At 40.4% G+C, this 24014-nt stretch overlaps 7 protein-coding genes across 12 annotated transcripts; 2 read left to right on the top strand and 5 right to left on the bottom strand.

Moving 5' to 3' along the window:
- Window positions 1-1151: 1151 nt before the first annotated feature.
- LOC17880611 (HEAT repeat-containing protein 6) lies at window positions 1152-8952 on the bottom strand. Of its 4 annotated transcripts, none has more exons than XM_006282960.2 (26): window positions 8578-8912; window positions 8304-8479; window positions 7942-8215; window positions 7795-7862; window positions 7598-7667; window positions 7136-7501; window positions 6966-7045; window positions 6832-6883; window positions 6500-6653; window positions 6318-6405; window positions 5941-6043; window positions 5021-5111; window positions 4831-4928; window positions 4339-4521; window positions 3908-4144; window positions 3701-3796; window positions 3519-3613; window positions 3348-3411; window positions 3174-3252; window positions 3028-3101; window positions 2527-2739; window positions 2226-2299; window positions 2039-2145; window positions 1805-1923; window positions 1651-1728; window positions 1152-1543 (listed from the first exon to the last, which is right to left on the bottom strand). In XM_006282960.2, exons 1-26 carry the CDS (start codon window positions 8842-8844, stop codon window positions 1334-1336), a joined length of 3516 nt encoding a protein of 1171 aa, XP_006283022.1. In that variant the 5' UTR covers window positions 8845-8912; the 3' UTR covers window positions 1152-1333. The 4 variants fall into 4 exon arrangements, with proteins under 4 accessions (XP_006283022.1, XP_023635501.1, XP_023635502.1 ...); XM_023779733.1 differs by having other exon boundaries at window positions 8304-8487; window positions 8578-8666; XM_023779734.1 differs by lacking the exons at window positions 1152-1543; window positions 1651-1728; window positions 1805-1923; ... (11 more) ...; window positions 5021-5111; window positions 5941-6043 and having other exon boundaries at window positions 6500-6580; window positions 8578-8950.
- Window positions 8953-9148: 196 nt separating this feature from the next.
- On the bottom strand, window positions 9149-12389 carry LOC17879361 (histone deacetylase 19). The gene is made up of 8 exons (XM_023779736.1): window positions 12157-12389; window positions 11408-11940; window positions 10881-11321; window positions 10507-10737; window positions 10187-10257; window positions 10043-10100; window positions 9519-9587; window positions 9149-9449 (listed from the first exon to the last, which is right to left on the bottom strand). Exons 2-8 carry the CDS (start codon window positions 11933-11935, stop codon window positions 9348-9350), a joined length of 1500 nt encoding a protein of 499 aa, XP_023635504.1. The 5' UTR covers window positions 11936-11940; window positions 12157-12389; the 3' UTR covers window positions 9149-9347.
- Window positions 12390-12737: 348 nt separating this feature from the next.
- On the bottom strand, window positions 12738-13477 carry LOC17879705 (RING-H2 finger protein ATL18). Its single transcript, XM_006284646.2, has one exon. It carries the CDS (start codon window positions 13230-13232, stop codon window positions 12789-12791), a length of 444 nt encoding a protein of 147 aa, XP_006284708.1. The 5' UTR covers window positions 13233-13477; the 3' UTR covers window positions 12738-12788.
- Window positions 13478-14563: 1086 nt separating this feature from the next.
- On the bottom strand, window positions 14564-16314 carry LOC111829537 (pentatricopeptide repeat-containing protein At4g38150). Of its 2 annotated transcripts, none has more exons than XM_023778791.1 (2): window positions 15300-16314; window positions 14564-14842 (listed from the first exon to the last, which is right to left on the bottom strand). In XM_023778791.1, the coding sequence occupies exon 1, from the start codon at window positions 16222-16224 to the stop codon at window positions 15328-15330; it is 897 nt and encodes a 298-aa protein (XP_023634559.1). In that variant the 5' UTR covers window positions 16225-16314; the 3' UTR covers window positions 14564-14842; window positions 15300-15327. The 2 variants fall into 2 exon arrangements, with proteins under 2 accessions (XP_023634559.1, XP_023634558.1); XM_023778790.1 differs by having other exon boundaries at window positions 14564-14890.
- Window positions 16315-16361: 47 nt separating this feature from the next.
- LOC17880965 (transcription termination factor MTERF6, chloroplastic/mitochondrial) lies at window positions 16362-18387 on the top strand. The gene is made up of 3 exons (XM_023778789.1): window positions 16362-16453; window positions 16531-17836; window positions 17974-18387. The coding sequence occupies exon 2, from the start codon at window positions 16539-16541 to the stop codon at window positions 17553-17555; it is 1017 nt and encodes a 338-aa protein (XP_023634557.1). The 5' UTR covers window positions 16362-16453; window positions 16531-16538; the 3' UTR covers window positions 17556-17836; window positions 17974-18387.
- Window positions 18388-18509: 122 nt separating this feature from the next.
- On the top strand, window positions 18510-20884 carry LOC17878006 (protein FAR1-RELATED SEQUENCE 9). Of its 2 annotated transcripts, XM_023778788.1 has the most exons (3): window positions 18510-18711; window positions 18822-20306; window positions 20406-20884. In XM_023778788.1, the coding sequence occupies exons 2-3, from the start codon at window positions 18840-18842 to the stop codon at window positions 20571-20573; spliced, it is 1635 nt and encodes a 544-aa protein (XP_023634556.1). In that variant the 5' UTR covers window positions 18510-18711; window positions 18822-18839; the 3' UTR covers window positions 20574-20884. The 2 variants fall into 2 exon arrangements, with proteins under 2 accessions (XP_023634556.1, XP_006282488.1); XM_006282426.2 differs by having other exon boundaries at window positions 18510-20306.
- LOC17880376 (protein FAR1-RELATED SEQUENCE 5) lies at window positions 20717-23914 on the bottom strand. The gene is made up of 3 exons (XM_006285720.2): window positions 23652-23914; window positions 21359-23573; window positions 20717-21008 (listed from the first exon to the last, which is right to left on the bottom strand). The coding sequence occupies exons 2-3, from the start codon at window positions 23564-23566 to the stop codon at window positions 20835-20837; spliced, it is 2382 nt and encodes a 793-aa protein (XP_006285782.1). The 5' UTR covers window positions 23567-23573; window positions 23652-23914; the 3' UTR covers window positions 20717-20834.
- Between the last annotated feature and the right edge of the window lie 100 nt (window positions 23915-24014).

Below are 24014 nucleotides of genomic sequence, written 5' to 3' on the forward strand. Positions count from 1 at the left end.
CCCTAAACCCTAAACCCTAAACCCTAAACCTTAAACCCTAACTGAACAGTAACCCTAAACCCTAAACCCTAAACCCTAAACCCTAAACCCTAAATGAACAGTAACCCTAAACCATGTATGAACAGTAACCCTAACCCCTATATGAACAGTAACCCTAACCCCTATATTACAGTAACCCTAAACCCTAAATGAACAGTAGCCCTATACCCTAAATGAGCAGTGGCTCTAAACCCTAAATGCGCAGTGGCCCTAAACCCTAAATCAACAGTAGCCCTAGACCCAAAATGAACAGTAACTCCTAACCCTAAACCCCGAATAAACAGTAACCCTAAACCCTTAATGAACCGTAACCCTAAACCCTAAATGCACAGTGGCCCTAAACAGTAAACCCTAAATGAACAGTTGTCCTAGACCCTAAATGAAAAGTGGCCCTAAATCCTTAACCCTATAAATAAACAGTGTATATGAACAATATATCTAATTTTATGAACAGTAACCCTTAACCTTAAGTTGTGAATAATCATTTGTATCCATAATCCTAGACTATGAACTATGAGCAGTTCTCTCTTAATATATTAACAATATTACTCGCTAAACCATATGTGAAAAGTGGCGCTAAACTCAGTAAATACTAGGAGTTGTTTTCATGGTTCAATATAAGTTTATACAAATATTTCGTGTTGTAAATTTATTATACAATAAATTAATAATTGTCTGTTTATAGAGATATGATTCTAATTTGGTAAGTTTTAAAAAATATATACATGTCAAAAATTGAGATTTAGTCATTATATCAATATTTTCCTATAACCAATTACGACAAAAACAACAATCATCGTGAATGAATGAAATACTATAAATTTTTTGATATATGAAATTATTAAAATTGAATTATAAGAAAAATTAAAGTGAATTTGAGAGTAAATAACAACGTAGTAGTCATATTTTACTAAAACTTTTGAAACTAGCTCGTGAGATCTAACTTAACTGAAACGACAAACAGCAACTTTGGATCAATCCATGAATAATAAACATAACTTGGTAGCTGATAATACGTGTATAAATTCTTTTTACACTTTATTTTGATTAGATAACAAGACCAACTTGTTAGCTAATGGGTGTATACCGTAGGAATATACTAAAATTTTGTATATGTAAAAGAAAACATATATTTTTCTATAACATTTTCATAGGTCCAATGTATATCCTCCCATGATTCTTTTAACAAAATTTGTCATGGGACTTAATGTACATGTGTTGAATTGTTTATAGTCACTTGACTAAGACATTACAGGGCCAAGTTAACCCGAGTACCATTACTTGCTCAGTCAATTCACATTGCTACTAACTCCTGCAACTTTAAAGCCATTTCAGAACTTTGTCCATCCCGTAAGCTTCTGGCAAGCGAACGTATAGCTCTATAAATCAACTCTTTCTTCTGCTTCTCACCCAAAGTGTTTGTGCTGCTTGATCCAGACGCATTGTCTTCTTCCTTCAATGTCACACACAATCCTCTCAACCACTCCTCTAGAAAAGACGATTTCTGTTGGGTTTCATGCGACACCAACCAAGAAAATATGAGTCACAATTCCTTTAAAACTTAAGCAATGATAACAGTGGTATTAACAGCAATAGCTGCCAGTTTCTTACTCTTATAAGAAAATCTGTCAACGCTTCAAAATGACAGCTTGAAACTAGGCTCAGGAGATGCAGCATGGTTGAGGTTAACTGACACGAGCATTTGCACATTAGATAAATCATTCATCAATAACCATAAATTACGCCAACATGGTTTTACTTGTACCTGATTCTCAAGCGATCTCTTATATTTAAAATTTGCTGGCGTGGTCTCTTTGTCAGAATGCATACTTTGTAAAGTATGCCCCACTCCTTTGACAACATCAGGGAATGATCTCCCATAAGCTGCAATTACATTATGTGCAAAAAAAGAAATTAGCCAAACAATACAATCCTATCATCTCTAAATTAATATAGCTACAAAGGAAGGAGGGAGAAGTCGGATTATAATCAAAGTCACCAAGTGGGGTTGCTGGGACAGCTAAAGCAGCAGCAGCTTGTATTCTTATCTTAAAGTTTGATGCATCACGAAGCAGCAATAGTAGAATACTAAAAACACTTGGAGCCCTGCAAACGGGTGAAAAAAAAAGTTAATACAGGTCACGAAGAGAGGCAGCTTGGATAATAGAAAGCTAAAGGATGCTTACCAATCCATATTTTGCAGTTTTATTGTCTCATTAGAAAATAAATTGCTCAAAGCATGACAAACATTCCATTGAACCTGTAAAATTCCTGACGTCAAAGTATGTAGTAGATAAAGGTAGGGATGCGTGAGTTAACTAACCGAACCAAATTCGACCAAACCAGATCATACTAAATACCGTTTCTGTATAAGAGTTTTCTATCAAACCAAACCAAAATCTTGCCCAACTGGAACAAAAACTGATTGAAACCCACATGCTCAGATTCAAATGAAATCATCTCATTACTTCCATTTATCAGGTATACCTTAACATTACCAGTAGTAACACACGAAAGAAGGGCTTGCACGGTTCTCTCCAACCACCTTGTATCTCCCGCGCAAGATAGATGGTCAGAATTTGATGAATGTTGATGGGGAAAAGGAAATATATCTTGGTCCATTGACTTTCTACTTGTCATGAATCTCAAATTTACATATTTTGAAATACTCCCCAGCGCCCGAACTGCATTGGATTTAACCTAACAATGGAATTCCGAAAATGATGATGGCAAATGTGCACAAAACTACAATACTAAAAACTACTAAGTGATCCATAGAAAAAAAATTATCGGCTAGCCAGTTTCAACAACCATATGGAACAAAAGAGTGCAGTGAATATATCTATCAGAGAAAAATCTTCCGGATAACCATTAACGGAGAGAACAACTAATTAACTTAATACAGGAACATTTTGGGACTGACGAGCATATCACTGAGTTGGAAGAGATGCCAGTTTGTCAAAATATACTGGGCACGATTTTCATTACCTTGTCCCCATCCTCAGTAAGACGCAAAGCACATTCTATTAGTGCGTCCACAACTTGTGAAGTTGTAGTAAACCCTACGTAGGAGGATAAAAGAAATGTAAATCCTTAAGTTGTATCACATCTATTTATAACGTCAGCAGTAATACCTTCAAAAGACCTATCATCGACGCGGTATCGCAAAGAGTCGCATACATTGGCCAAAGCCCATGATGCTGTTATACGCACCTGAATTGACAAACATAAACACATTGAAGTAGAAAGAGTATATATAAAATGCATAGCTCATGAGAACAAATAAATGAAAATCAATAATGCAATACCGAAGTCAAGGAGTCACGGGTATTTGATTCAACAGCTATGAAAAAATTTTCATATATCTCCGCACTGCATCAACAAAGATCTTAAAGTTCTTGACCATGGATATCTTTCCAAGCTTGAGTTAGGACAATAACCAGAGAATGACAACAAACGGTGAGAAAGGATTATATTACCTTAATGAAGTATCTGGAAAACATGAAATTACACCAATAGCTCGACAAGCTGCTGATCTGACTGAAGCTGTTTTGTCATGCAATGCAGCGGCTATCTACAAAAACTAAAACACTTCATGTACAAATTCAAATTAAAGTCTAGATAGTATTACGAACAATCAAAAAAAGGCTCCACTACTTACAACTGATGAAGTAATAAAGTCCTTTTCCTGCTTATTAAAAGCGGCAAATATGGAGGATGTAATACCAGCAAAGCAAGTAACAGTAGTACTCCTCACCTTCCAAACATAGGAAGATATTCAGGACCGCAGATATTATGCAAATTACAGCAACTGCATTGTAGTATTTTGGTGTACAAAAACAAAAACTTGTCAAAAATTTAAACTCACCACTGCAGAACCATGGTGTAACACCAGAACTATATGTTTACGAATAGCCTCAGACCATTGCTCACATCCTGCCTGAAAAGATGGCTCTTGGGAATTCTCAATTCCATATGATGGCGCAGATGAGATTCTTATTGACCTTATGCAGTCAGATGTAAATGGTGTATCCATTAATCTATCGTACTGAAGATCTTCTGTTCCGTTAAATCCAGATATTGCGCGAAGGCATCCATCCAAAACCTACATACAATCTGTGTAAGTTCTGCTCAAATGGTTTATTGTCAAGCTAAATTCTTTTCAAGAGCAGACAATATCCAAACTAAATCTGAGCATACTACCAATCAGCAATAAAAGGCCCTGCTCCAGAGAAGCTAGGGTTTATAGAAGATGTTTTCAGTTTCTAATATATTGAACACGGTTATTTGATATCCTACCTTAATAGCAGCTGTAAGGATTCTATCCCCAATATATCCAACAGACTCTCTAACTGAAACCTTCCATGTCTTTGGAGAAACTTCAACAGCAGCAGACTGTAAAATTTTATACACGAGGAGAGAGACTCGTTCCCAGTATGCTGGCACTAAAGTTGGGTAACTGAGAGCCACAGCTCGGAGGACCTGCGCGAAAAACCATATAAATCTGGATGAAAACACAGGACATGCTATGTAGCAGCTCATTAGTCATTATCAAAATCTCTACATGAAAACTAGAAACTTTGTCTAGGACAGAATAGTAATAAATGAAATGGAAACAAAAAGTTAGCGTACTCCTCAATCATGACCCAGTCTCACATAATCTGCTACCACAACCCACCTTAGCACAAACATGTTAAACATCCACCTGAATTTATTATGTGTCTATCATTCTACTTATAAGAACTCCTCTGAGGAGAAAAAAAAAAATACTACAATAAGAACATCTAATACCTGAAGAGCCTCAATGCATGTTGATGCTTCAGAAAATTGCTCAGCAAAACGAAATAAAGTAGAAAGAACTCCTGAATTCCATTCACATCCAACGAATCCTGAAATGACTTATAGAAAGAATGTCAAATAAAATATTGACAGTATGGTTAGGACAGTCTCCATAATGGAACAAGACCAAGATGAGGTCAACCTGCTGATGTCTCATCCAAAAGCATATTATGTACTTTCATTTGAGGAGGAAACGTAGAGAACGCAGCTGTCAGGCAACCTACTGCGGCAACCTATATAAAACAGGTCATGATATAGTTATGGCATTCACAAGACCAACACTTTTAAGAGAATAAGCTTGAGTTCAGAGAATAATTATTCAGCAAGCTAAATGCCTAAGTTCCCAGCTCAGCTTTACTAACCATCTAGGCCAAGAGTGGAAAGAGTAAGATAGAATGGGGAAAATGTGAAAATCATTGGAAAGTTTAAAGGTGTGGGTTGGGTATTGGGTCCAGAGCTGAGACTCCTCTACTGAAAGAGTTTCAAGCTGTGAGTTTTTGTTTGGTTGAATGAACGAAGAGAGATCATTATTTAGTTCATACCACATCTCTTCTTTGCCTCAATGAATTAAAACTTAAGATTGATGGGAAGAGGAATTCAGCGAAAGAATCGAACTAGAACAGTGTTTATTAACAGGATAAGGACTGCAAAACAAAAAACAGAGACAAAACTCTCCCAAACACTCTAGACCCTTGTCTGATATCTGTACCATCCAGAGAAATACCAAATATCTTTCTCCTTTTATTGCTTCACGAAGTCGAGATATATAGTAAAGTAACTAAAATATTAGTTTAAATCCTATGACTGGAAACACAGCTCTAGACCCTTGTCCAATCCTTGTACCGTCCATAGAAATACCAATATTTTTCTCCTCCTATTGCTTCCCTAAGTCGACGAATTTATATATGTGACTAAATTTAGTTTACATCCTTTGACTTCCGCTAATGGAAACTAGGATAGTCCAGACAGAAAACCTAGATATGAAAACATGAATTCATACATCTCCATCATAAACGAAGACAGCAAACAGACAAAACCGCATAAGGAAAAGAAAGCACTAACCAGCAGACCAGTTTTATCATTTTTTAAAGGAAACCCCTCATTAATCCTAGCATGCAGAGACATTATAACTTTTGGCAGCAATTCTCCTGGCATTCTCGAGTAACTGAAAATGATAACAAACATTAAATAACACATGAAAATCTCGTAAAAGATCCCAAAGTAGTTGCAAATTTTAACAAAAAGTAACATCATATAAACAGATCTGCGTCTATACAAGTATTCATGAAGCTTTCGTACACTTACACAAAGGTAAATCTTAATCAAGGCTGTTAAGGTTTTGCGATAATGGACCTTTATAACAATACAGTAGTTTTATAATAAAAATAATATCAATAATCATGAGCTGACAAGATAAAACAGAAAAGAAATGTACGTACGGTGTGCTTGATATCAGAAGCAATAGGATCTTGAACAGCTGAATCAACAATCTACCATGATGATCGCTGTGAATCAAATGTAGAATGCCTACACTAATACGAAAGGCATGAAATTCTTAGAAGGAATAACTAATAGCCAACTAAGAAGATAAAGGGTAAGAAAATTTATATCACTGAAGTACCTGTGTGGAGTTGCATCAGTATTAGACCAAGGGAATTGGAGAGGGGCATAAAAGATCCATATTTGGTGGATTCCTTGTACTCTGCCACTTGAAGGAAAATAGATGAAGGCCCATCCATCATGGTGGCAAGAGCTGACGCTGATGCAATCCTTACCTAGACGTTGCAAAATAAAACAAAAAAGTATTGTCAGGAGTCAGCAGTCACGAAGTTGAGCTAGAAAAATATCTCTACATATATTTGCTTAACAACAAAAGATATTGAGAAGGTGAAAAATGGAGAAAAGCATCGAAATATGTGCCTCAATGACTTAAAAATGGACAAGAGTAACCACCTTCAAATGAGGATCGAAAAGCAAGCAGGTCATTAGAGTAACTTCAAATTTCCTGTTGATGATCTCGGAAAGTTAAGGAGACAAAAAATAGAACGATATGGTGAGAGAAAGATGTTGTAGGTAAAACTTTCCACCTTGGCTTGAGTACATCACTGGTTGGAAAGAGAGTCATCCACTGAGTGGTAAATGACTTTGAATCAGCCTGGCAAAGATCCTTTACAGGAGAATAAGAAATTGAATTAGTATTTTCACTGAAAAGTTAAGTAAGATGAGAACCAACTAAGAGTAAAACATTGCTACTCACCTGTATGCAAACAATAGCAGCTATCCTGACCTTCGAGCTTTGGGCCAAATAAGAATCCCGTGCAGAACAGTCACTGTCGCTAAAATCAGAATCTGATGATATAACATCAGAACAACCAGAATCATGAGCAGCCGGGCGCCGCCAGTCACAAGATACTTGCTGCTTAGTGTTTGTATCATCCCTCTTGCGCAAGTGGGGTGGCCTATAAGGAGTATTCTTTCTGTTGTTACTTGCTCCAGAAATCAATGTAGAAAGCTTGACATCTAACTGCTTATCTTTGTGAACAACATCAGAATGAGAGAACTGAGGTGGGCCAGCAAGTCCAAAACAGAAAAACATTCTCAATGCCGCTATGAAACTTGAGACCTGCAACATTAAAACTTCTGCTCAAACAAAGGAAAAAAGTCTGCATATGCATTAAACCACACAATCACTTAGCTAAGGCTATCAAGAGCCACTTACGTGATCAGAAATAGGGCATTTTATATGTGTAAGGACCTCGTGAACACAGTCTAGAAGGCATGAATAAAACCTGCAGAAAAATATGAAATCAACATTACCTAAGGGGAACATCAGACTAAAATAATCCAGGAAGAAAAAGGAGTAAATAGTATTCTGCTCAAAACCAAAGGCATCGTTCTAAAGCCCTTAAGACGTACCTCCACATAAATCGGTCTTCGACAAGCTGGCCCTTGGATGCTAGGACGTCCATTACTTTCCTTAGAACCTATATCAGGACGCACCAACTTGAGAAACAAAGCACATTAGAGAAATCAGAGGATATATCTGTAAAGGGCGAAGATAACCTCTAGCGTGCATTGGCAGACGTCAGTAGGAAACAAAGACTCAGACACAGAAAATGCTCTACCAAGCATGTCAAAGGCAAGAGCCATGGAGTCCCATAAGCTATGCTGTTCAGGCAGCTTCTTTTCCTGATCTAAAGTAGGAGGGTCTTGTTTTGAGAAACCATACGATGAAAGTAAATCCTGGTGTAATAATGGAATTATGCGCAGAAGAAACTTGACTAGATGAATGTTGTCCAGATGGGAGCTATTTCTGTGGTACATAGCGGCCAAACGTCTTGGGGGGAAAAAGGAAAAGATTACGAAGAAGGTTAAAACAATGTGAGCAAGACAAAACCAACCAGAGAGTGAGAAGATATAATAACCTTAAAGTCTCGAAGCATTGGATCACGGGTTCGATTCTGGAGAAATATGCAGTGGAATAGGGTGAAGGCATGGGTTGGCGAAGAAGAAACTCCAAGACACAAGCAAAAGAGTGAAGAAGAAGCGGCCATGAGGAAGAATTTAGTTGCAAAAGTACACGAGCACAAACACCGTGAATCTGGATTACTAAGGCAATTAGTAAAAAGAAGAAGAAAAATTAAGGAGGAGATATCCCAATAAGAAGACAAGGGAATGATGGAGGAGAAGACGACGCACCAGTTGACAAGTTTGACGAGAGACAGGGATCCAGTCAGGACCATCATTAGCTTTAGAAACCAAATCGAGCAGGAACAAGCAATCGGAAGTGAGCTCGTGCGGTGGGAGGTGAGAGACGGCAGAGAGAAGGGAATGGGGTTGAGAGAAGAGTAGATCCTGAAGCAACAGAGGAAGCGGCGGCGGTGGAGTGGTTAAGATTTCGTCCCTGAGAGAGAGAAACGCCGTCCGCCATCTTCCCGCGCTTGACGAAGCTGCCGCCGTGAACATGTTCAGTTTCCGGGGTTAAAACTAAGCAAACACAGACGGAGACGGACACAGAGAGAGAGAGAGAGATCAACGTGTTTCGCTTGATCTTAATAGATTAACATTCTTATTCATTGTCAAATTTTAAAATTAATCTACAATTGAGTCAAAACGAAATCCCATAGCAGTTAAAATTGTCGTTTATGATTCCTCCTATCATTCTCATTTGGTTAGGCTCAATGCCATCGTACAGGGAGAGAGGACACACTCGTGTAAGGCAAAGCAACAGCCTTAAGAGATTTAGGACAAGCAGGTCTCTTCGACTCTATCAGATTAAGGCACATCAATAAACACATAACAGAAAAGGAACTACTCTGTCTTGTCCATCATTCAGACATGTAACGAATAATATATTACATATCGTCCGTGCTCAATCCTCAAAACACAGGAGTGCTTACAACAACTCAAGAAACGAACTAAAAACATTTGAGAGAGAGAAAAAAGTAAGCAATGAGAAGCTCCAACTTTTATGTTTTAGAAAACACCTGGTCTACCCCACCCTTGTTTGTTCCTTCCTCTTCCATTTTCACACTTGCTTCCTCCATTTCCACTGGGTTTACTCCTGTAACCTGCAATCAAACTAACCACATTAGTAAACCATTCACAGTCTTTCAGCCCTGTCTATTGTTTCATTTTACCTTGCTTCCACTCTCATCTATCACCACCTCACAACCTTTGCCACGCTCCATGACTCCTTTCAGTCCATCCTGCACAAACACGTCATCATAAACTATTAAATTCTTTAACTCTTTAACCAAATTGCATTCTGAACTGATAGGCTGACATTAAGGACAATTGAGTCAACATCAGGAACAAGAGGAGACAGTTTAGGGATTGAGAGGCAGGAATAGTTTAGCTCAGCTTAGAAAGGTCGCATTTTCTAATCAAGTCAATTGTTGGAGCATACTAACTAGCCTAGGCTAAATGATTCGCTACCCTCATGTGAATGTATCACCAGCTCAGATTAACTGATTCAATGTCAGCATAAGATCTATCCTGGAATTTTTCTGTTTTGGGGTCTCAGGATGAGAAAAAAAAAATGTGATGTTTTTCGGGCCCATTGGGCAAAGAAGATTCAGTTCTGAAAAATGCTGTCAACCTAGATGAAGTAATGACTAAATGTCTGAGCAATCGAAACAAATAAGAGCCAATTCTGTAGTACCTTGTCCTTTGTATCCGGTTCAACAGCTTCTCTTTTTACTCTGCTTGGTATAGGTTTACTGCACAACGGGATGCCAAAAAAGTACACATTACACCGCAGGCACAAACCCAAGAAAAAAGAAAGGAGGAGAATATAAATTCATACCGGTCATCATCTACATCCATGTCTGAATCCGGATCCCATCTTTTATCTCCATCTTCTTGGTCTTCATCAACCTATAGTTTAATAGAAAGCGTATTTTACAACACGACGATTGGTAAACAACCAGAATCATTCATCAGGGAATAGTTATACATATCTAATTGGGCGAAATTATTCACCAGCCTCAGCTATTAAATTCGAAAACTCTTATTGTTTCTGTAGTTACACTTAAATCACCAAAATCAATGAGGAAATGCAAGAAAGAGTGGGCAACACAAATAAAGGAGCCAACACACTTCAAATGATTAGGTCCAGAGACATACCTCGGGAGCCTCTGTATCTGGTGGCCTTTCCTGAAATGGTACACTTGGGGCATGCTGAAGCTTAGACAGATTGTGAAGAAGGTCATTGCGAATTTCTTCAAGCATCTGACGAGAATTCTTATTTTCCATGTTACTTGGAGCAACATGAAGTGTATAGTCTGGACCAAAGTATTCATAATATTCATGCTCCGGCATCTTGTCTTCAACTTCAACTCCAAGTGCAACTCCAGTCTATAATATAAAGATTTTGTCACAGTAAATACCAAAACAAACAAAAAAAGTAGCAGCTTGTCACAAAGAGCTAACCTTGGTACAGAGACCAAGGAAATTTCAGTGCAAAGCTATAGCAGCATATAATGAACAGAGGAAAGTACCTCGTAGCACCAGCACCGGGCAACATTTCGGATGGTGTAACCACCACCACCCAAGAGCAGTAGGGGAACATTGAATGATCTCATAAATTTGACGCACTCAGCATGACCTTTGATCGAAAGATTAAAGCATCCCAACCTATCACCAGACAATGAATCAGCACCGCATTGCAATACTACAGCACCTGGTCGGAATACTTCCATCACTTTCCCCATGATGGGCTTGAATAACAGATGATAGCTCTCATCATCAATTCCATCATCCAGTGGAACGTTGAGAGAATAGTACTTTCCGTTTCCATAACCTGTGTCCTGTATATGACCTGTACCGGGAAAGTAGTCCCCAAATTTATGGAAAGAGACAGTCATAACTCTGTCAGTAGCATAAAATGCCTCCTCCACTCCATCCCCGTGGTGAATATCAATATCGACATATAGAACACGCTGTAAACAAACAAGAGAGGAAGTGTAAGAGATACAGAAACCACAAAACCATCCCTAGAAATATCATAATGGTGCAGGAGACAAACCTCGTGCTGCTTAAGGAGCTCCAGGATAGCTAGGACGATATCATTGACATAGCAAAAGCCAGAAGCTTCACATTTCTTAGCATGATGGAGACCACCAGCCCAGTTGATGGCAATATCGCAGAGGCCATGGTTAAGCTTGACAGAGCCACCAACAGAGCCCCCAGCATAGGTCTGGCAAAAGGAATAAAGGCCGTCAAAGACGGGACAATCTTCACCGACATTGAAGCGCTTGAGTTGACGAATCTGATCTTGCTGGGTTTCAGGGGTAATGCTGCGGAGAAAAGAAACATAGTCGTCGGCATGGAATCGGCAGAGGTCACGGTCGCGGGCAGGGAAGGGCTTAAGAACCTGCATATGCTGGAGGAGACCGTAGTGAGCGAGAAGGGCATGGGTCATGCGGATACGATGAGGCTTCATGGGGTGACCTTGCCCATAGTAGTAATTGCCGACCTCAGGGTCATAGAAATAGCAGACTTTCCTCTTCACACCATCAGGTCCGGACGCCAGCGAATTGCCGCCAGTATCCATTCCCTCTGCAAGCCGGTTCATTGTCAGAAAATTAAAAAAATAAAAAAATTGATAAACTAAACCCTAGCCGCAGAGTCGCGGAGCCAGTTCGAATATTTATGATACGAAACATCAAATCGAATGTGCAGAAGAGAACGGGAAACAAGTGAGAATATCAAAAGCCGGCGAGGCAAGACAGTCGACAGAAACTGGAAAAACGCAGGCAAGGAAGAGAGTCTGACCTTTTTGTAGGATCAACGGTGTGCTGTAATCACAGTCGCAGTCAATGGAGAGGGAAATGTGGGAGGCGAAGCTGCGACTCTATCTCTCTGTGGATTTCTTCTTCTTTCCTTCCCCGACGAGAAGAGAAGAGAGCTCTTTACCTTTTCGTTTCAGATTTTCAAAGGAAGGCGCAGTCGAGACTCGAGAGAGAGTCTCCTCTTCTGAAGCTGTGTGTGTGTAGCCTACACTCTTCTTCTATTCCAACCTTTTTTCTATTAAAGGAATGAGTCACTTGAAAGGCCCATTTTAAATCTGTTATGGTTTAATAGAAGGCCCACTTTTGATCTATTAATGAGTACAAAAAAGGCCCATTAGAGAGGCTGGAATGTTTGGCATCGTGTATCAGTATCATTGAAGTAATGAATACTTTTATAAGTTATTTTGATGGTTCTCAGTTCTCAGAGTAACAAACAAATCAACTGGGAAACAGAGTAAAGTAACAATTGCTGCTTTCGTCTCTTTTTTGTACAGTATTTCATAAAGCTGAGTAATCTTGATTGAAATGTGGATGGAGACAGCAACGCATTATGTGCTACGAAACTAAGACAAACAATATAGTATAATGAATGGGTGAGTTAACAAGGAAGGTAAGCTACAAGTATCCAAGTAGATGGAGAAAGAGACAGAAAAAGAAGAAGATAGAGAGATACAAGGTGGAAGAGGAGGGGGCATTATTGACATTGCGGGTAGGAGGAGTTGGAGCCAATACAAATGATCTGCAGAGAGGGCAAGTGAGATGGCCACGGAGAAGCCAAGGCTCAATGCAATTAATATGGAAGAGATGAGAGCATCTGGGAAGATAAGTCACCACATCCTCAGCCTCAAACTCCACAAGGCATATGGGACAGCAAAATTCCTTCTCCTCTTCCTTGTCCCCAAACATCACTCGCACTAGGTGGTAACCATCATCATCATCATGCGCGTCGGCATCACCACCATTCTTCTTCAACCTCCCCAAGGGAATGCACACATATGTATAGAAGAACACTATGGCTGCTGTGCACAAAGACGACCGCGGAAACAACATTGAAATCATCTTTCTCCTGCTTTCTGATTCTTTACCTCACTCATTCCCTCTATTTTATAGACTAGTAAATATCAACTCGGCGATGGCCATCGAACCTTGAATACGGCAGAGTGTAGGGACGGCGCCGACCCCACCTCCCATTTCTTATTATATTCATTTGTTGTTTTTCTTTAATCAAGTCAGCGATACTCCCAACTCCAAGAAAACTCTTAGAGAGATTCATTTGTTGTTTTTCTTTAATCAAGTCAGCGATACTCCCAACTCCAAGAAAACTCTTAGAGAGGCTATGGTCAACGTACGAGATGCACATGCTTCCATCTTACGCACTACCTGATACTTCCATATAATAATAGTAATGACAAGAGGAAAATATGGCATTGAAATCACCACCCACCCAACTCACCTTGATCCCTTAAACCTCGGAGTCGTCACGTAACATAGTCCAGACTCCAGACTCAAGGGCATGCTTAAATATAAATATATTAGGTTCGGATCCGCGCTACAGCGCGGGGGAAATAATTACATATATATAACTTTTATCGGATTAAAATATGTTACATTTTAATTTTGTTAGAGTGCAGTCGATTACGGTAAATCATATATTTTTATAATAAGTTTAAATAAAATAATTAAGGAAAAAGCGAGTAAATAATCATATACTGAGTTTTGATACAATTAAAAACACGGTGAAAATTTAACAGCACGAAATAATATTTGTCGATAAATTATTCATTTTGGCCATTTTTGTAGTAAAAGTAGGAATATACGTAAAAGTTACATATTTACAATATATTTTTTGAAAGTCCAACCCGTAACAAAATTCATTTCGTAAAAAACATTATTCGTAACTCGTTTTGACCTAGGTTTTGGCCTACATTATTAAACTTTTACAATATTTTAAATTCTAAAAAGTTTTATATATTTGAACTTTTTATTTACAATATTTTGAAACTATTTGAAATATTAAATATGCTCATGTAACAATGGTTTTAATATTGGTCATACTTATAATGATTTTAAACCGTTGTCCAAAATATTTAACCGAGTGTAGTTGAGTATTATATGTCCGTTTTGAAAAATTCAAATTGCAACATATGCAAAAAAAAAAAGTTAAATTTTTATTAAATATTTATATTATATAGTATAATATCATAAATTAAAAATAATATCAAATAAAAGTGAAAGAAGAATAATATTTTTTAAATAGATTGTATTACATTAGTTAGAGAAATATTAGTAAATCTTATAATTAGTTATGGAAATAATACAATCATAAAATTAGATTTGGAAAGTATCCGGTGTATGTATCCAAACCCATTAATCTATCCAATTTTAAAAGATCCAATTACAAATTTCGGGTAATTTTTTGAAATTGACCCGACCCGGAAACACTTTTTGTACTTCTCTTTTACAAATATAGGGATTAAAAGCAAGGAGTCGTTCTTCCACCAAAACAGGCCTTGACTTTGCGTTCATGAATATAAATACAGCCGACCAAATCAAGTAAAGATCTCCGAGTGAATCAAAAAACTATTTTAATGTTGACTCCAAACATTTTGTTGTGCCAAAATTGTATACAATACAGCGGCTTCCTGGTCCCTCCCTCGGATCAGCAGTACCTTATGAGAGTGACGTAGTTTTAGGCCTAGTGTCTGTTCCCAATAATACTGTGCAGACAACAGAGGATTGTTCACAGTATTATTGCAACAGACAATAATAAGATTTGCGACAGTCACATACAAAAATGACTGATAAACCTCAAGCATAATCTGACAGTCTGACACCTAATGCCACTAACACAATGCGAAATCTACCGACTCTAGCACTATTCATTGAACTTGTAATCAATAGTAGAATGAAATGAAAACAGGTAACTACCCTTGGCAAGAATAGGGGGGATCTCTATCGGCTCAATCATGAATTACAACTACACTATTTAGAAGACAAAGGAGAAAACTTGATATCAGACTCCAAGCAAAAGGGAACACTCGCAAGTAGGAAACACACGCAGATTCATTTTCTCTTTCTAGGTTGTTATTACAGGTAAAGAAAACATTTTTATAGAGACGGCATTACCTAAAAGCACTGCGTAAGTGATAGACACTCAGAAGGGTTTCTCGATTGGTTTCTTCTTGAATATAGCTTCCCAAGCCAAAGACGGAAACGGGGCCCTTTTGTCCATGAACTCTTTGACAGCCTTAACATTAACAGCAAATCCTTTTTGGTTTAAGCTATCGATAGCCAGCTGAGCTTGTTCGAGGCCCATTTCTTTGCACAATGCATCAACCAATCCAACAAAAGTGGGGACGTTGGGAGAGTGACCAGCCTCGAGCATCTCACCACATAAAGCAACAGCATCATCTAGCATGTTGCAATTATACAATCCCTGAACCAACACACCGTAGCTGAAGGCATTTGGGGCGACCCCATTGGTCTGCATTTTTCTGAAAATCCTCTTAGCGTCTTCAATTTTATGAGCCTTGCAAAAGCCCTCAACGACAGCAGTGTAGATAACAATCTCAGGGATTGTACCCTTGTCACGCATCAACCCGAAGAGCTTCATGGCCTCCTGTACAAGCCCATCTTTGCAGAGGCCGTCAAGCATGGCGACGGCATTAGGAATGAGACCTCCTTCCTTCATCTTCTTGAAGATCTCATCGGAATCTTCGGGCTGGCTTGTTTCTTCCTGGGGGTTCTGTGCCGTTTTGGGGATCTCCTGTGAATCCTGATTGACTCCGAGTTTGAACTGTTCGAGGAAGCCATGGTCAGACAGAGTATTATCACTCTTTCCAAGGTTGTAGCCTTGTCTGGCGGGTGGTTCTCTATGGGAGTTGGAAGATCTATCCCCTCGCAAGGGTCTGTTGGGTAAAGGCTCCGGGGGGTTCTGCTCATGTTCTCGACCATTTGAGACAAAGCGTGTTGCGGACATCAACGGCATCGTAACACGAATCTTCTTCGCCATCTGCCTCGCGAAAACGACGGCTTTCGAGGAGGGCATCATCGTTCTCTGCCGCTGATTCAAAAAGTTAGGGTTTTGCAGATTTTGACGGATGGGAACAAGGAGGAGAAGGGAAGGGGTTTAGTTAGAAGTGTCGCGAGAAGGCTTGAGAGTTGAGGGATAGAATAGTCATTTACTCTGTAAGGGTATAAGAAAAATACCGCTCCACCTCTGTGGATAAGCTTCTCACTCTCGGTTCAGTCGGATAGGCGGAAAGGCTCTACTGACTAAGGTAATTCCTCTCTACTTCCTTGTTCAAGCTCGAATCAATCTTAAGCAGAATTGTCATTCTTTTTTAATATGTTGTAGTAACGTCTATGGAGGCCACAAATACCAGCAGCAGCAGCATCATGTGGTTCTTCAGGGACAAAGGTTTCGATGATCCGAGTATCGACAAGATGTTGAAAAAGTGCAAACAGTTGGAAAAGGCCCAAAGCGATGTGGCATCTGAAAACTGGGACTACCTGAGAAACATTGTTGGAATCCAAGAGAGAAAACTCCCTTACATCGTCTCCCGATGCCCCAAAATCCTCACTTTACGCCTCGATGAGAGGCTCATCCCCATGGTCGAGTGCCTCTCCGGTCTAGGAAGGACTCCTCGGGAAGTTGCTTCCGCCATTACCAAATTTCCTCCAATACTCTCTCATAGCGTGGAAGAGAAACTGTGTCCCCTTCTTGCTTTCTTTCAAGCGTTGGGTGTGCCTGAGACTCAACTTGGCAAAATGATACTTTTTAACCCAAGGCTTATCAGCTACAGCATCGACACCAAGCTCGCAGTGATTGTCAGCTTTCTTGCTAGTCTTGGCCTTGACCAAGATGGGATGATCGGGAAAGTCCTGGTCAAGCACCCATTTCTTATGGGGTATAGTGTTGATAAAAGGTTGCGGCCTACCACTGAATTCTTGAAATCCTCCGTTGGTTTGACTGAGGATGGCATCCAGTCGGTGGTCATGAATTTTCCACAACTTGTGTGCAGAGACGTTAACAAGATTCTCAAACCAAATTATGATTATCTGAGGGAGTGTGGGTTTGGAGATGCCCAGATAGCAACGATGGTGACTGGCTATCCCCCAATTTTGATTAAGAGCATTAAGAATTCACTACAACCTAGGATCAGATTCCTAGTCCAGGTGATGGGAAGAGGCATTGATGAAGTGGCTTCTTATCCTGAATTCTTTCACCATGGATTAAAGAAGAAGGTAGAATCACGGTATAAACTTGTCAAAAGGAATAACATTGACTGCAGCCTTAGAGAAATGCTGGACTGTAACACAAAGAAATTCCATGACAAGTTTGGCTTTTCAGTGGGAACTGCATCCTATGCAAGCTTCTAGCTTTCTATCTCTCTAGTTTTCCCTTCATCACTCTCTCTCTCCCTCTCTCTCTGTAAGCTTTTTTCAGCTTTTGCACCAATTTCACTTCACTGATTGTGATATCAATAGAGTGTTTTCCAGATATCTCGATTCCATTCTCTCTCTCTCTCTCTCTCTCTCTCTCTCTCTCTCTCTCTCTCTCTCTCTCTCTCTATGCAGTTTTCTATCATCGATTGAAACACTTTCTTATCAAAATTACCCGATGAAGTGCACATCCATAGAGTGATATCCCTTGTTTACAGGTATTCAACTGCAATCAAAACCAGACTTTATTATCTACTTTAAGCGACTGGAAATAAGATGATTGGTCTAGCGAGGATTGTATTTGTATAATGTTGTTGGATAAATCAGTGTCATTCTTGGCTTGTGATTCTTGCAGCACCTTACAAGCAAGAGAAGAATCTGGGCGGCTTAACTCCAGAACAGAATATGCTGCACGCAGCTCAATGCAGTCTTAGCAGCTTGCTGAAAGCATGGGAAGGTCCGTTAAAAGCATGGACAACTGTTTCCTTATCTTCACTCTACAGAGTATCAAAATATGTTGTGAACAAATTCCACAAGTATGGAGGGTCCTTGATCACAGTAATAGGAGATGGTGGATCATGCTCTGCCTTTGTACCCTGCCATATAGAACTGAGGAGGAACGTGAATGTGAAATCCACTAGGATCTCTTTTGGATGTCACGAGAATTCTGACACATAGTAGATCGATCAAATTTTGTGACGGACAAACTTGAAATTCTTGTTGCTTCGAAATTCGAATGCTCTTTTTGCTGCCGGTTTGGATCGGATTATTTGATTCCGACTCAACAAAAATTATTTTTGAGTCCGAGAGCCCAAGTATCAAATTTACAGAAGGGCCCAAAGTTAAAAGGACCAGGCCTGGCTACCCTTATAAACCGCTTGCCGTTTTTAGATATGTAGAAACGGCAGGAATGTGTGTAAGCTCCGAGATAGACAAAAGCCGTCCGTCACCGAGTTTTGGATCCCTAGGGGAAGAGTACTCCGTCAGGTCGCGGAAGCCGTTGATTCAGTTACAGTTAGGTTAAGGGTTTTAAAGTTGTAACCTTACCTAGACCGGAAAAGGGAGTGAAAATATCCTGTGAAGGGCATCGCAGGTATCTACTTTCTCTTTCCAGAACTGATTTGTCATTCGCTTCTGCAATTTGTTCCTTGTGATACCCAAGACCTTGCGTTTCGGATGAAAAACTGTTGATGATTGTGGCAGCATAAGGAGGAAGAAAGGATGAGTGTGGAGCGCGAGAGGACCCTGGGAAGCGGGGTCGAGCATGTATTGAACTATCTGAAACGTAGGCAGCTCGAGAATCCTGGTTTCTTGTATGCAATGGAGGACGACTGTGGAAATGTTTTTTGGGCGGATCCAACTTGCCGGTTGAATTATACCTACTTTGGTGATACCGTAGTATTTGACACCAGCTACAGGACGGGTAAGAGGTATCAAGTGCCATTTGCTGCCTTCACCGGGTTTAACCATCATGGGCAGCCTGTTCTTTTTGGTTGTGCTCTCATACTCAACGAGTCTGAGTCCTCCTTCGGGTGGCTTTTCCAGACTTGGCTTCAAGCAATGTCTGCTCCCGCTCCTCCTTCTATTACAGTTGAACCAGATCGGCTGATACAGGTTGCTGTTTCTCAAGTTTTCGGTCAGACCCGCCTTCGTTTCAGCCAGCCCCTTATCTTCAAGGAAACTGAGCAGAAACTTGCTCACGTCTATCAGTCTCATCCTACCTTTGAATCCGAATTTATAAATTGCGTTACTGAGACAAAAACGGCTGCTGAGTTTGAGGCATCTTGGGACTCTATCGTCAGAAGATATTATCTACAGGATAACGACTGGCTCCAATCCATTTACAATGCTAGGCAACAATGGGTCCGTGTTTTCATCCGAGACACCTTTTACGGAGAGCTGTCTACAAATGAAGGAAGCAGCATTTTGAACTCATTCTTCCAAGGGTTCGTCGACGCATCAACTACGATGCAAATGCTCATAAAACAGTATGAGAAAGCAATTGATACTTGGCGTGAGAAAGAACTGAAAGCAGATTATGAAGCAACTAACTCTACTCCAATTATGAAGACGCCCTCTCCCATGGAAAAGCAAGCTGCTAGCCTGTATACAAGGGCAGCGTTCATCAAGTTCCAGGAGGAGTTTGTTGAGACCCTTGCAAATCCTGCAAATAGGATTAGTGATACAGGAACTCACACCACTTATCGAGTGGCTAAGTTCGGAGAAGTTCACAAAGGTCATACTATCAATTTTGACTCTCTTGAGGTGAAAGCTAACTGCAGCTGTCAAATGTTTGAGTATTCAGGGATTATTTGTAGACACATATTGGCCGTGTTCAGAGCTAATAACGTTTATACTCTTCCATCTCGGTATCTACTGAGGCGGTGGACCAAAGCAGCAAAGACTAGAGACCCTGAGGAACAACCCGAGTTTTCCAACAGTTGTCAAGAATCTTTAACTGTCTGCTACAACAATCTACGCCGAGAAGCAACCAAGTATGTGGAGGACGGTGCCAAATCTATTCAGATTTATAAAGTTGCAATGGATGCCTTGGATGACGCTGCTAAGAAGGTTGCTGCTGCAAGTAACAAATTTAGAGGAGCAACACCTGGAACTACCTTTCCCAACAGGGATTCTTTCCCGTCTGAGGAAGCTCGAGAAACTTCAACTGCAATGAATCATCCAGGGGTAAGCGAATGTATCTATTGTTACGCAATAGTTGTATGGCACAACACTGATGTCCTCTGTTCCCTGGGAATAACTGAATAAGTACTTACTTCAATGTAGGGTGAAAAGGAGAGGACGATACTTGAACTGACAACCGAATTGGAGAGGACAGGCCAGCGATGCAAAGTTTATCGAACAAACCTACTGTCTATCTTGAGAGATATGGAAGAACAGAAGTTTCAGCTATCCCTCAAGGTACAAAATGCTAGACTAAGCTTGAAAGAGTGAGTGGTACGTGATGGATACATAACATCACAGTTGTATGCGGGTTGGCATTGCCAACATTTATGGGAATCAACTTCGTCTCTTACTCATTAAGAAATGATCGGGAGTACAATCCATTGCAAAGGCTACCTATTGTAACTGAGAAATCCTGAAAATTGGGTCCCTCTTTTAAGAAGGCTAAGATATTGTACATGAACAATCCGATGATAAGCCAAAAAAAAAAAATTAATAGATGAGGAAAGCAGTAGGAACTTGATGCTTATTTCACAGATTATCCTTCAAGCTAATTTTAATGTTCTGCACTTTGATGGACACTTGCAACTTGTGATCCTCCATTTCTTTCAAAACTGAAAGTAGGTTAGTCCTGTAAGCTTCACATTTCCTGTTTGATAATTCCAGCTCGTTTCTGAGTTGATTAATCTTCTTGTCCATTTCGTCCTGAAAGGTTGGAGGAAATATGATGAATGATACAATTTGTCAGCAGTAGAGCACATAGCAAAAAAACAGAGGACCTTGCAGATTTATGAGAGATAGCACGGAACAAAGGCTTGAAAAAGTGAAGACCATACTCTTTAACAGGTAAAGATTAAGACTGATGTGTGAATCACGAGCACAATAGTCAAACACTAATATAGCAATTGCAAACGGTACCATCGAGGAGACAAAACAGTGATTGTAATGGGCAAAACCAAAAAAACATACTTAAGATTCAGAACGTTTTTTAGAGCAACGAACTTGATTAATTTTTTACCAAAGAAAACAAGTCTCGAAAAGAAAAAGAGTCTCACCTCAGGCTGTTGTTGAGCCAGCGCCTCTTGCTGACAGTCTTCACTGCAACACATCTGTTTTCCATCAGTTACAGAACTTTCTTTTAAGTGCCCGTTCACCATAGTTCTTCTAACTTCCTTATTCATTGCTAACGATACAGTCTTGGCAGCTTCTTGCAAAGCAACTACTGCAACATCACAAGTATAAAGAGATTTTCCTGCTTCTTGCACAAAATTAGAAGCTTTGTGACGTAAGGTGTTGTATCGAACGGTATGAGACTCCAGGTAATTAGCATATGCATGCAAATTATAATCATCGAATATAACGCTGCTTTTGGCATTTCTGGTCCATCTTTTGAGAATGTAATAAGGTGGTAGCGTAAGGAGATTGGTGACCCGGAAGACTGCCAATATATGTCTGCAAATGATGCCAGAGAACTCAAACATCTGGCAACTACAATTTGCTCTCATCTCCAAAACGTTGAACTTAACGAAATGAGCCTTGTGAGCCTCTCCATATTTTGCAACCTGATAGGTAACAAGATCACCATCATCGTCAGCTTTGGACGCCATAAAAGTCAGGGTTCCAACTAGTTCTTCCTGAAACCTGATAAACAACTTCCTTGTATAAAGTTCAGACGCCTGCTTCTCCATTGGAGATGGAGTCTTAAGAACAGGAGGTGAGTTCATTGTATCATAATCTGCTTTAACTTCTTTCTCCAGCCGACTCTCCAAAGCTTTTTCGTACAGCTTAAAGAACTGGCTAAGATTGGTTGAAGCATTTATATAACCATCAAAATACGAATTTATACTGTCACTACGCTGCGTTAAGGACATTTCGGCAAAAAAGGTATCACGGAGATAAACTGGGACCCACTGCCGGCGATCGGAGTACATTGCTTGTAGCCACTCATGCTCTCTTAGCTCATACTTGTCAAGAAGTGAAAACCAACATGACTCAAAATCGTCAACTGACTCTGTCAGATTGACACATTTGTGGAAATCTGACTCAAAAGAAGGATGATTGAGGAAGACATGCGACAGCTTCTCCTGACATTTCTTGAAAATATGCCATTTGCAAAAGCGATGGCGGGCGCTTGGGAAAACCTGCATGATGGCTGCACGTATAACCGCATCATGGTCGGTGGTGATTGAGACAGGAGGGTGGGCAGACATCGCCGCTAGCCATGTATTGAAAAGCCATACAAAGGAAGCCTCGGTTTCATTGATGATAAAGGCACAGCCGAAAAGAATGGGTTGGCCATGGTGGTTTACACCAGTGAAGGGTGCGAAAGGCAAACGGTACCTGTTGGACCTGTAGGTTGTATCAAATGTGACAGTATCCCCAAAGAAAGAAAAATCCAATCTAGCTTTAGGATCAGCCCAGAAGACATTACCGACAGACTGATCTTCGGCTCCTTGAACAGCATAAAAGAAGTTTGGGTTGTCGGCATTCATCTGCCTCAAGTAGTCAAGAAGAAGCTGAATCTCTCCTTCTATGCTCTTCTGCCGATTGTTCCTCATATAATTCCTACAGTCCACTTCGGTGAAGCCAACCTTGCTGATGCCACCGTACTCTTTGATGAGGGCGGACATAATCCTGCGGGGACCCATTCCTGCAGCTTGAAGTGTGTCAATCAAGGTCTTGGCAGGACCAGAAATCTGCCTGTGAGAACGCAGACAGTGAACTTGGTCGGGAGGAACCAGGTCATGGTTGTGCTCTTTGACAAAGCCAGAGACAAGCCATTTACCAGAATCGTGCATCTTAACAGAGAGGGAGGCTTTGCAACCAACTCTAGTGATGGTCCTCGGACGCTTGATCTCTCTGTCCTTGGTGCGCTTTTCGTTCATATTCCTGAAACCTTCTTTGGCACAAACGAATTGCCTCTGGATGATGGCTCCATCTCGGCGAGAGCGGCGGGAGGAACTGACGCGGGTACTAAAGCCAATGCGACGGGCATAGGAGTTGTAGAAAGACTTGGCAGCTTCTTCGGACTCGAATTCAAGACCATCATAAGGTTCGAGATCCAGGAGATCACAACCCTCCTCCTGACTGGGAAAGTAATTTCCAGAATTGCCTAGAGAGATACCACAAGGCATAATTGGGCTGTCGAGCATATCATCGTCGTCGAGAGCATGGTGCTCAATATCAATAGCGTCGTCATCAACATCTCCCCCACTACTAACGCCTACACCGATATCGAAGTCGAGCACTTCATTATCCATCATTATCCTCCTGTCTTATGGAAGAATGAAGGGTTTTATGATCTATTTATTTCAGGCGGAGGAAATTGCTAGATGGAAACCCACTTACAGTCCCGAGGGAGGGTTCGTGCGGGGAAGAGACGAGAAAGGGCAAGTTTTATAATAAATTAATGGTTTGAGGTGGGAGTGATGAAGAGAGGCGATGGAGGACGAGGAGGGAGAAGACACCCACACGAGAGGAGTCGTCGGACACGGAGGAGCAAGAGAGACGAAGCTCGTGCTTCTGATTTATTTTTTCCCCCTTTTCTTTCTTCCATGTAAGCAAGGCCCATTTCTTCATTTACTTTATAAGGCCCAACTTCTTCTGCGCGGCCCGTATCGATTATCCAGTTGTGTGTATGACAGTAAGTAACACATGGTCAAAGAGTGGTGATGCCTTTTAAAATCGAAAATCGAAATTATGATTCAAGCT

This window comes from Capsella rubella, unplaced genomic scaffold (assembly GCF_000375325.1).
Source record: "Capsella rubella cultivar Monte Gargano unplaced genomic scaffold, Caprub1_0 scaffold_7, whole genome shotgun sequence".
NCBI classification, from domain to species: Eukaryota; Viridiplantae; Streptophyta; class Magnoliopsida; order Brassicales; family Brassicaceae; genus Capsella; species Capsella rubella.